This window comes from Vanellus vanellus, assembly GCF_965231255.1.
Source record: "Vanellus vanellus genome assembly, chromosome: 18".
Lineage (NCBI taxonomy): Eukaryota > Metazoa > Chordata > Aves > Charadriiformes > Charadriidae > Vanellus > Vanellus vanellus.
Window position 1 is genome coordinate 1982589 of NC_138923.1, and position 11941 is coordinate 1994529.

General features: G+C 47.7%; 1 protein-coding gene across 1 annotated transcript; it reads left to right on the forward strand.

Moving 5' to 3' along the window:
- Window positions 1–2205: 2205 nt before the first annotated feature.
- Window positions 2206–11227, forward strand: DPH7 (diphthamide biosynthesis 7). The gene is made up of 9 exons (XM_082492497.1): window positions 2206–2373; window positions 2837–2973; window positions 3414–3501; window positions 4226–4320; window positions 5978–6144; window positions 6716–6788; window positions 7649–7714; window positions 7912–8084; window positions 9152–11227. Exons 1-9 carry the CDS (start codon window positions 2236–2238, stop codon window positions 9772–9774), a joined length of 1560 nt encoding a protein of 519 aa, XP_082348623.1. The 5' UTR covers window positions 2206–2235; the 3' UTR covers window positions 9775–11227.
- Window positions 11228–11941: the final 714 nt, after the last annotated feature.

Consider the following 11941-nt stretch of genomic DNA (forward strand, 5'->3'; position numbering starts at 1 on the left):
ACAAAAGGAGGTTGGTGTGATTAAAGAGCAGTGTGTGGGATGCTCATAAAGTAACAAGAAATCCTTTATAAACTGAACTGGTCTCTAAATGTAGAAGATGGAAAGAATAAGATTTGGTAGGTGAAATGAAAAAAAAAAAAAAAAAAAACCCAACCAAAAAACAAAATCACAAACCAAAACCCAACCAACAAAAAAACCCCCAAACAACCAAAAAACAAAACCCCCACCAAAATCATGCAATGGAATATGAAGAACATTCAAGTCATAAAACTTGCACAAATAATTTTGCAAAAATCAGGAGCACAGAGACTGCCAGAGTCAGTAGATGTGATGTACAGTAAAGGGAAGGTCTGACCTGAAGATAAAGTCCCAGCAGAAAAAAAGAAGTGAATTGTTTGCAATATGTGTTAGCTGTGAAAGTGCTGGTGGAGTTCACATGGGAGTACTTCCATATGGAGAGCTCAACAGAGAATCTGTTTAAAACTGAAGTGCTTTTAGGAGAGATTAAAGTTCAGATTAAATGAGCAGTGACAAGTTGCTGGAACCAGACGGTGCCACCTACGGCTCTAAGGGAGCTCGAGGATGAATAAGCTGAGCTACCAGCTGGGATGGTAACCTCTCCCTCGGTGACAGCAGCTGCTGAAAGGAGTTTCAGGGCAGATGTGGCAAACTACAGCCAGGTGAACGTAGCACTGGCACTTAGCAAATTTATAGGTGCAGCATTGGTGGCCAAATGTCGGGGAGGAGATGATGCAGGTTTTGTACAGGGCAGTTGTGCTTCAAAACTCTACTGGAATTGTTTTAATGACATCAACGGGCAGGGGATAAATGGGGTTTGGTTGGTACAGTCTGCTTGAACGTCCAAAATGCACTTGATAATCACTTTGTTCAAGGCACTTAAAGAAAGCAAACTGCTACGGGAAATGGGGAATGTCATCATGTGGACAAAACACTGTTTAAAAGATGGGAAAGGAAGAGTTAAAGGGAGCACTTTTTGGTGGAGGGAAGTCAACAGGTGGATGCCCAGTATATTAAAAAATAATTGGGGGAAAAGTAATGAATCAAGAAGATGACAACATCCACTGATGAGTTTATTCAGTGTAATAATAATATAATAAAGGCTGAGTGAAGACTTGCAGAAGGATCTTATGAGACAGACAGGTAGATGAAATTCAGTGTCAATAAATAGGGTATTGCTTATGGGAAAACATCAAAAGATGAGAGCCCTGAGCGGACTGTTGCCACAAAGCAATGAGACCTCTGGGTTGTGAAACGCAGTCCTGCAGAAATTTCTGCTTGGGGAACAGCAGCAAACCAGTCTCAAGGGAAGGATGGGAGAGTGGAGACCAGCACCATGGCTGTGCGCCGCATCCTGAGCGTTCAGCACTTGGCCTCTGCCTCAGAAGGGGCTGTGGGGAGAGGCTCAGTGTGGGGAACAGCTCCTGAAATGGCACAACAGCATCTCCACTCTGGAAGAGAGAGGAGGGACAGGGATGTGAGGAATCATAGAATGGTTTGGGTTGGAAGGAACCTTGAAGCTCATCCAGTCCCACCCCCTGCCCTGGGCAGGGCCACCCCCCACCAGCCCAGGTTGCTCCCAGCCCCGTCCAACCTGGCCTTGAAGGGGATGCCTCCAGGGATGGGGCAGCCACAGCCTCTTGGGGCAACCTGCGCCAGGGGCTCACCACCCTCAGAGTGAAAAATTTCTTCCTAATATCTAACCAAATCTGCCCTCTTTCACTTTAAAATCGTTCCCTCTCGTCCTGTCACTCCCCTCCCTGAACAAGAGTCCCTCCCCAGGTCTCCAGTAGCTGCTTTAGGGACTGGAAGGCCACAATAAGGTCTCCCCGGAGCCTTCTCTCCCCCAGGCTGAACCCCCCCAACTCCCCCAGCCTGCCCCCACCGCGGAGGTGCACCGAACAGCGCCGGAGCTGCGGAGCCCCTTCCGCAGGAGGCGGTGGGTGCTGGAAGGCGGCGTTTGGGGCAGTTCACCGCCGAGGGCGCCAAGGACGGAGCTCAGCGCGTTCCTGGGCCGCCTGTGCCAACGAACCTGGCTCAGGCCAGCGGCGGGGCCGGGCCCGGGCGGCGGCAGCACCGCCCGCCGAGCCCCGAGGGGCCGGGCCGGGCCCGCCCCGCGCCGCCGCTGACCGGGAAGCAAACGGGCGGTGGTTCCGCTGCGCGGCGTCCCCGGAGCCGTCCCCGGAGCCGCCCCGCGCAGCATGAGCCCGCCCTGAGATGGCGGCGCCATGCCGGACGCGGACGCTGCAGGTGGTGGATACGGAGTTCAGCGCCGACGCGGTGGAGTGGTGCCCGGTGGAGGGCTGGCACAGCATCCTGGCCTGCGGCACCTACCACCTCCGCCCGCCCGCCGCGGTGAGCCCGACCGCCCGGTACCGCGCCGGGCACGGCCGACACCCCCCGCCCGCCTTCGCCACCGCGCCCGGGCACAGCGGCTGTTTCCCGCCCTCCGCGGGTCACCTCAGCCGGGCCCGGGGTCGCCCCCGGCCGTCTCAGCCGCCTCAGCGGGACCCGGGGTGGTTTCCCGCCCTTTCCCGGCCGCCTCAGCCCCGCGCCCGGCCCTGGTCCTGTGGGCTCCATCCCAGCTGGATGGGCTTGAGGCGGCCGCAGCGAGTGGGGCCGAGCGGGCCCCGCCGGGGAGCGTGGCGGGCGCTGAGGGAGCTGTGGCGGCTTTAATCCCTCAAGGGAGGGACGTGACGAGTGGGAGCCCTGTGCCCTGCTCCTATCGGCCGCTGCTGGGGAGGTCTCAGGTGGGGAGAGGCCTGGGGAGGTAGACTCGCTGCTAAGCCTTTTCTTTTCTTCCCAATTTTTGATGTAGACTGACTCCCGGGGAAGCAATGGGGCCTGTGACCGGACCGGGCGCCTCTACCTGTACCACTACAATGAGGAGCAGCCTTACATCCCGCTGACCGAAATCCAAAGGATTGACACTGCTGCCATCCTGGACATCAAATGGTAATGCTGGTCCGTGGGGGCTTGGAGCTCACAGCGGCAGGGTCTGCCCCTCTGGGGTGCTTTTTTGGCTGTTGATGTAGCAGCAACAGTCATATTTACTAACTGAACTGTCCCTGGCTTCTTGGAGGGAAGTATTCCTCAGTTTGCGCCAGTGAGCAAAGGCTGTGCTCATTTCTGTGATGCTCTTCTGCTTGTTTAGCAACAGCTGGTCAGTGACTGTGGACCTCTTTTGTTTATATAGGCATATAATATTTATATAGGCATATTAGATTTCCCCTATGTATAATCCCCTCTGCACAGGTCTGTGGGAACTTGAAGAGGCTTAGATTTTCTTCATGTAAAGTACCTTCTCCTCATGCATCCTGAAATAAAAGTTACGACTTTCCGTCTGAAATACAAGAAAGATGGTCATTCAGGACTTGTTTAACTTGATTGTTTAGGTGCCATGTTCCTGTTGCAGAACATCCCATGGTTGGCATTGCAAACTCGACAGGCGCCGTGGAGTTTTGCCACCTGACTGGAAGCGAGGTAGGTGGCTGTAACACCTCCTGCTGTTGAAGCTGTGTTTAACCCAGATTTAATACACCTCTGGATTTATTAGCAGTGTTCAGAGACTTGTAGGAAAGCTGTATGGTTTCCATGGCTTCTTCAGTGTGCTTAGTTTTTTAAATGCTTCTTCCTCTGTCCTCTGATAATGTTTCTCATAAATCCCACAAATTTGTTCCTGGCTGGGCTCTACCTGCTTGCAGAGCGTGGGAGATGAGAGGCACGAGGGGAGCAGAAGCAATCCTTGGAAACTGTTGCTTGAAAGTAGGGACTAACTGGTAAACACAGCAGAAGGTGCAAAGTTGTTAAAAACAGGGAAGAATTTTTGGAGAGGTGTGTCTTGTGGTTGGTGAGAGTCGGGAGTAATTGGGAGCGCCATTCCCATAGAGCGGAATCCAGTCTGTAAGGGAATTCTGCAGTCAGGTCATCACTTCTGCGCTTTGTCACCCACTGAGAGGAAGCAAAATTTAAGGGGAGTTTGGTAGGAGATGGGTAGCAGAAGGGTGGGGATCCTGTGTGTGCACATGTTTACCCATCGGCTAGGAATAAGCAATTGTACGCTGCTACGGGATGTTGCCTCTCTTCTTTAGTGTAGGACCCTAATGTGCTCCTCAGTCTCTGGAAAACACCGGCTGTGGGAGTAAGCAGCACGTGTTACATACCTGCTGTCTTCCCAGCCTTAACCCCTTCCTTTTCTTTCCAGTAGAAGAACAGCTGCATGTTGGAGCCATGCTTCAGGGTTGATCTCGGTGCACAGCGTCTGGCCTTGTCTTTGGACTGGTCCACAGGACGAGAGCAATGGTGAGGATGGGAGATAAAGGCTGGTATTGGAGGTCGTGTGTGTGTGACACCTTTCAGACGTAAGTTGAGGACTTTGATGGATGATCCTTTGGTGGCTTTTTGTGAAGTGGCTTAAGACTTTCTTGGTCCCAGCCGTCTCCTTGCACCTTCTCTAGAAGTTAGTATTTCCAGAGCAAGGGTAACAAAGGAACAAGAGTACAGAGACTAAACCAACAACACGTGGGGTGGTGCTATGGGCAATGGCAGCGGGGGAGCCAGGGACATGTCTTCTGTTGCCTTTGCTAAAAGGAAAGACTGCAATGGGATGCAGATGGATCCACTGGTTCCAACTCTGCTCTTGGAATGGCTGAAACTTTAGTGTGAAGTTCTGCTTAAGAACTGCTAATAATAGCACATGTAGGAAGTTTAAACATGGCTTAGTGAGGAATGGGAGAGAATTGTTTTGGAAGTGGCTCCTTCCTCTCTTAAATGCTCATACATTTGATTTCAGAAATGGCATCACTGCATGAAATAACATGAATTAGCTGTACCTTGAAGAAGGTAGGGTATATGTCTTCTGTAAGTTAAGTGCAAAACAGAGTGGTGCCTTCGGTGTGAGGCTGGAAACTGGGGGAATTGGGCAGTTGTGTGCTTAATGCTGTAGGGCAAGTATTTAGTAGCTTTTGCTAATTACAGCTGTTTCTGCGCATGCTGTGTAAAAAATAAGTAGAATTCCCAGTTATACTTTCTTCTTCCTTACACTCCTTCTTCCCCTTGTCTCTGCCCTTCAAGATAAATGATCACTGCCATGATGAAAAATCCTTTAAAAGCCTGTCACTGTTGTCTCTTGAGAGACAAATAGCCCCTTCTAGAAGCCGAATGTGCAGCCTTCACATCTCTGTAGGAAGGGGGTGACCCTATATCTCTTGTGGGGAAATTTGGGAGATTCAGTAGGGTTTAGTAACCAGCATACAATGTAGAACGGGAAAGAAGCCCCAAGTTACCAAATCAGTACCTACAGTTGCAGGTAACCAAACAGAAGGTACCTAGTTCATGTCAGGGAATGTCAGAAAATCTGTGCACTGTGAGCTGCAAAACTTTTGCCAGCGCTCCAAGAACATTGTGTCCAGAAACTGCAACTGTACTGTGCCACAGGAAGAGAGCAGGAAAGGTCAGGATCTGCCAGTGCTTCAGATGCCTGTGACAGCAGGGAAATAGAACATTTCCTCAGACTCCGAAAGACAGAAGAGACTCTGAGAATTCCTTCAGTCTGACTTGGAGGAAAAAAAAAAAATCCCTCGTCACATGGAATTTGTTTATTGATGTAACATCAAGCATGTGAGAAGTCAAATTGTGCGTCTAGGAGAAAGAAAGACCCAAGGCTGCTTTTCTTTCCCTCACATGAGTGCGAGCGGTTTGGTTCCCCTGTGAGATCAGGGAATGGGGATCATTGGTGTGGGGGATTTTAAGATGGGATGAGCTGAAGCTGGAAAGAACTGTATAAATACATGCATTCCTTCCACTGTGCTGCCGGTTTCTATCAATGTTTAGTTGAATCAAACCTATACAGTATTGTTACATTGTCTGTCTATACTTCGACTGCTATTTTTTACTCTTAACAGCTTCTTAGCACACAGGTTTCAGTAATTTCTAATGTTTTCTCTGTATTCTACTGTAGTGGATGTCCTTTGAGAGTGATCAGCAGTGATTCAGAGGGGAAGCTGAATCTTTTCTCCGTAGATGAATCCGCTCCTTCTGTGCATGTCCTGAACCAGTGGGAAGCTCACAAATTTGAGGCCTGGATTGCTGCTTTTAATTACTGGGACACCGATATTGTGTATTCAGGTCTGTAAGGACTGGGAATATCATTTGGGGCTGTTGGGGAGGGGGCATCTTGTTTAGGGATATGTGTTCCTTGGGATTTCACCTTGCAGGGTTGCGTATGCTGCTTGCATCACACCTCTTGAAAGAGTTGGGGCCTCTGCTAGGGGTAAAAGGCTGCTTAATTGTGGGAAGTGGTTTGAGTTAATTAGGAGAAGCTGTGCCTTTTAAAGTGCACTTTGGCTGGCTCTTGGCAAAAAAGATGATAATCTCTTGCAGTATGCAAAAGAGAGCCAGAGATCTTCTAGAGTCCAGTTTTTTTTGTTTTTTTTTTTTTTTATTTGCTTAGCAAAGTGAGGGTATTGTTAATGCAGGTCTCTTCTGTGGTGATGAATACTGTGAGCCTCAAACGACATGTCATTCCACCTTGAGGTAACTCTTCCAGCTTTCCCAGACCTATCCTCATGTCATGTCCGTTAAATGCTATGAGATCCTAGGGCAGAAAAGCATCAGCTCAGTGTTAACTGCATTGCCTGAGTGCCCTGTGCTGGTCGTTTGGATGGTGTTCAGGGTGCAATGTTTTGTCTTTGTGCAGGAGGAGATGACAGCCTGCTGAAGGGCTGGGACACCAGGTGCAGTCCAGAGACTCCTGTCTTCACCAGCAGGAGGTAAGCAAGCCATGTCTGTAGCTGGACCCTGCAGCTACTGTCTGTGAACATGCAGTGCTACTGCATCCAGTCCAAGCCAGAGTTCAGAGACATGCAGTGACAGCAGAGCCCCGGTTTCTGCCTCTCTTGGGCAATACAGACATCTATTAGGTTTATTCATCAGCACAACTTCAGGTTGAAACTTTCTTCTCCATGTCCTACAACATAATAAACCAACTGTTCGCTTCCACACATGAAGACGGGGATACCTTCTTTCTAAAAGAAAGATCCTGATTTACTCTTGTGTTTTGGGAATTTTTGTGTGTGTTAAATTTGGATATCTTATTTTGGAATATTTTTTTAGAAAGTATTTTGTTCTCCACTGTTCACTCATTTGAAGTAATCTCTTTTTTCTGGTGGCATAACCTATCTTGTTGATATGATATGATTAAAACAATATATGTGTTTTAATATAAGTTAATATAAGTGTTTGCTCTCTAGTGAAATTTTATATGTAACCTTAAAATACACTGAGAATTATTGTGATGGAAATTTTAATGTTGGGAGTAAAGTCTCTTGGGAATGAAGTTGTGCTGAAATTCTTATGGGCTCTGAACAGCAGTTTATGGTACACCTTTTACAGAAAATATTTGTGCTGAGAGACTGTGTGAGTAGAAGTTTTGCCTTGGAAAGGCTGTTGGACTGTGTAGGTGGAACTCTGTGTGTTTCACTGCACTGAAATTTGAGTTCACCTTGCTTTCCTTCCCTGAGACACCTTGATACAGTAATGTGGACCCAAGATCCTTGACATTCAAGGAAGAATCCCTTCTCAAATCGTACATTGCTGTCTCTTCCCTTTGCTCTATGTCCCTCTTTTGCAGACATTCAATGGGTGTGTGCAGCATTCAGTGCAGTCCTCACCGGGAGAATCTTCTGGCTACTGGCAGGTAAATCCCTTCTAGCTGCTCTTCACTGGTGTGACCAGCCTGCTGTCTTATTTTGAACATGCTACCGCTGCTCGAGGCATGGTCTCTTCAGAAATTCAGTGTGGTGAAGAGTGTGTGATGTTTCCTAATTTTCTTCTGTACTTGTACCAAATCATCTTTGCTGCTTGTCTGTGTGTTTGTTTGTGATGTGTCTCTAGCTATGATGAGCACGTGCTGTTGTGGGACACCAGGAACATGAAGCAGCCACTAGCAGACACCCATGTTGAAGGTGGAGTTTGGAGGTTGAAGTGGCACCCAACCTGTGATTTTGTGCTGTTGGCAGCCTGCATGCAGAGCGGATTCAAAATCCTTGACTGCCGCGGAAGCATGGGTGAGTGTTCAGTGGAACAGAGATGCTCTTGCGCTGCTCTGCTGCTCCCCTTTCCTGCCTCTGGGTTAACGGGGGAACTCCAGCTCTGAGCTTGCTAGAAAGATCTAGATGTTGTTAATAGCCATAGACTTTCATTCCACCTTGAGGTAACTCTTCCAGCTTTCCCAGACCTATCCTCACTGTTGGCCTGATCGGTTGTGCAAAGACACTGTCATTATTCAGGTGTAAATCTCTCGTAATTTCTTTTCACGGGAAGAAAGCCTGTTTGTTTTGGTGGGAAGGCATTACCTATTGACGTAACCATTCAAGTCTGTCCCCATTTCAGTGATTCAGAGAGGTTCTTTTGAATGTCAGGCGATGTTTTGCTGTCAGCAGAAGTTACTGACCTGCTGGTGAATCGGTTGTTGCCTCAGTAAGGAAGTGCTGTGCAGTCTGGTTAATCTACAATAACATGAATAAGCTCTCCATGTGAATCAGGAGGTATTTACATGATTAAAAGCTGTTTGCATTTACATTACAAATACAGTCTTGCATAAAATGGTTGCCTTCCTGAGTTTCTCCAAGCTTTGGGCAGATCCACAGCTTGTGAAATGAGGATAACATTTCTGCTGTACGGGGAAGGGAGGAACTTGATGTCCATTTAATATCAGAGTCAAATGCCGGAAGCTCAAGGGAAGAACACATCTGTAATTTATTAATAACCAGAACCTGGTCTGTCAGTCTCACCAGTTGTAGTTATGGCTCAGTGGGGATCGCTGTGTGATCTGTCTCATCTTTCTTGAGCCGTTTTAGCTATTTTGAATAATGAGGCTCTTAAACCTCACGTGTGTTAAACCCTCTTCTCCTGTCCGCTTACTGAACCAGGGAAAATCAAGGCTAATGAGAGGTGGCTGAAAAATTGTCAGGAGGGGAAGTACCTCATTTCTCCTAGAATGCTTAACTCTGCTGTGAAGAAGGCAGTAACCAGAGAACTATTCCTGTAGGACACAGCCCATGCTAGAATGGCTTCTGAGCAGTCTGCAGCAAACCATTTCACTGCCTGATTTCTGCTCTTTTTTTTTTTAAAGCGGAAAACACGGAGGAATGTATCATCCTGTCATCCTATGTCTTGCACAATTCTTTGGCCTACGGGGCTGACTGGTCAAGGCTGTGTCCGAGGGATTCCTTGACTGCAGCCCAGGACTCTGCTGCTGCGTGCCAGTCTTCAGAGGAGCTTCTGGGAAGATCAGAGGAAGGAGACGAGAGACTGAATTTGCAGGTGCAAAACCTGAAGATAATTTACGAGTCTCCTACAGCTACTTTTGATGTAATACTGGATGAGGAGACTGAAGGCCCTTCCTTGCCGCTCAAAGCAGAGGGGGGTCCTAAGCTGTCTGGGGATCCTGACCTGGTCAGGGGCCCTAATTTGAAGGGGCATTTAGATTCGGGTGGGGGCCTTGACCGAGGGGAACATCCTGAGTCAGCCGGCGGTTCTGGCTCAGGAGCTAAGGGACCCAATGGGATGGGCCTGGACAGAAGCGGTGATTCAGCCAGGTCTCCAGACAGCCCAAAAGAAATGAGCATTGTAGCAACTTGTTCTTTCTATGACAATATCCTCCATGTCTGGAAGTGGGAGATGAGCCTGGCAAGTCCTTCGGAGACGTTAGGTACGACATCTCCACCAGAAAGAACAGCTGAAAGCTTGCATTGACCAGTCCCAAGGGAGAGGGGTGGGAAAACTCTTGTACTGAGAGCCACAGCTGAGCTTATGCCCTGTCTGTGACTTCTGTTGGGCTTTTCCAGTTTTATCGTTGAACTTGTGAGTCTTTTAAGGCCGATACTGATGGAATGACTGGTGTTTTGTTTTCAGCACTGAGGAAAGGCTTTGCTTTGAGGATTGTGGTCAAGCACAGATGCGCTTATTTAGTTTTCCCTTGATGTACTAGTTCAAAGTAGGAGAGCCTTCCTTGTGAAGGCTGCTTGTTTGTACCTTATATTTGAATCCCTTCCAGGCTGGTTTGCATTTGTACGATTGATCTGTTAAGCCCGTTCTCCTCCCATCACAAACCAAACTTGTCTGTGCTGCTACGTGTAGACAAACATGAGATGCGATCTGAGGTTTTCCTGAACGTCTCAGGAAAACCTTTGCGTAGAGGCTTAGCTCTGTGTGCAGCTTGCTGTGCGATCTGTAACCTAGTATGCACCTTGAGAAGATGCTCAAAGGCAGTCCAGAAACTGACAGTGCAATGTGCTCATCATGATCTTTAGTAGAGAGAAATTCTTTTTTTAGAATGAAATCCAGCTTGACCATTGTGACAGACAGCAGTTTGGTGGAAGGAAGCTTTGTTCTGGGCCGGGCCTTTCCTGGGGGGAATCCGGTGTATCTACGCAGTCTGATTTTTACATCAGACTCATCACCTGGTTGCAATCGCGCTTTGTTGCTCTCCAAGCTAGGCACAACCAGGCTTAGCATAAATTGCATAGCGAGCCCCACTATGGTTTAGTGCCACACTGAACCCCCCAATAGCCTCTTGGTAGCAAACTCATGTTTTCTGCTCTCCACAGGGACACTTAGGGTTAGGTCCAAAGCCAAGATCTTTCAGTTTTTTAAAGGTGAACAGCTTTAAGATCAAAACCTCCAAAAAATATAAACAATGTTTCCTGACATTTTTTTAAGTTCAAAATAATAAGTACAGAAACCAAAATCTTAACAACGTTGCCCTAACTACCTCCAGGAATGGCTGCAGAATTTCTCATGGTTGCTCCATTAGCTTTCTTTTTTCACTGTGAAATATTGGCAAAACACCGTTTCTGGAACACTTTCTCTATTTTCTGCCTAGAAACGAAAAACCAGCTTAAACTAGGTAAGTAACTTCTAGCTTGCATGGTTTCTCTGTGAGGGTCCTAAAGAAATAGTTGCCTGGAGGGAAAGAAACACCAGCAACAGGTATCTCTCTGTAACAGTGCTGCATCTAAACTGAGGTACAGCAGATAAGAGTTTTACTGCTTTGAAACCCCTTTTTCAAGGGTGAATGTGTATTTTAGAAAACATTCTTGAGCACTGTTACATGAAGATTCATATTAGTATTGTGAACAAGAGCTTTTGTTAAAAAAAAAATCCACCCTATTTTTGGATGTTTCTAAAATAAAATCAATGTAAGTGATTTATCGTTCTTGGTTGTTCTGGTTTTAAAACACCCTTTGCAGTCAGTCCTTGTGAGGACCTTCCATCTTGTCCCGTGATGGCTTTGTCTCTTTGAGGGCGTTTAGTGGCACTGAATGTTCTTTGGGAGTCAGAGCAGACAATCCAGTTCCCTCATGCCTCAGCAGGAACGCCGAGGGTGTATCCCTGTAGCGACACAGCTTTTGGCTATGACACTCTCTTAAAAGGTTGTAATGCTTTTTTTATTGCTGTGTGAGATTAAGAGGAAGCAGTCTGAGGCTGGTGAAGCTGGAGTGGTGTCACAGAGCACGGCCAGGTTGGGCCACTTGATTTACGCATTACGCTCGTCCTTGCTTTGCCCTGAGAAATGAGGAATCTCCTATTATAATTTGCCCCCACATAGGGAAAGTAAGACAAACAACTTGTTTGAGACCAGGCTGTATTAGCATCAAAGGGTACGGGATTGCCTGCTCTGCAGCCTTATGTCCACCTGTCCTGCACTCCAACCAACTGCGAACGGTTGTGTGCTGGAGCACGAGGTGGAGCCCAAGAAAGCACCACCTCTGCTGCCACCAATGGCATCCAGAGCTGAGGGCAGAAAACAACCACTTCTGTATAACCATTATTCTGATGAGCTGAAAAATAAGTGAAAAATGCAAGTTTGACTTAATTAGTTAGAAGAACTGCCCCTTGCCTCACCCCCGCCACGACTGTG

Coding starts and splice junctions, on each gene's coding strand:
- DPH7 (XM_082492497.1), top strand. CDS start 2,236: ATGGCGGCGCCATGCCGGACGCGGACGCTGCAGGTGGTGGATACGGAG. Junction 2,974..3,413: donor GCCATCCTGGACATCAAATG/GTAATGCTGGTC, acceptor TTGATTGTTTAG/GTGCCATGTTCCTGTTGCAG. Junction 6,145..6,715: donor CACCGATATTGTGTATTCAG/GTCTGTAAGGAC, acceptor GTCTTTGTGCAG/GAGGAGATGACAGCCTGCTG.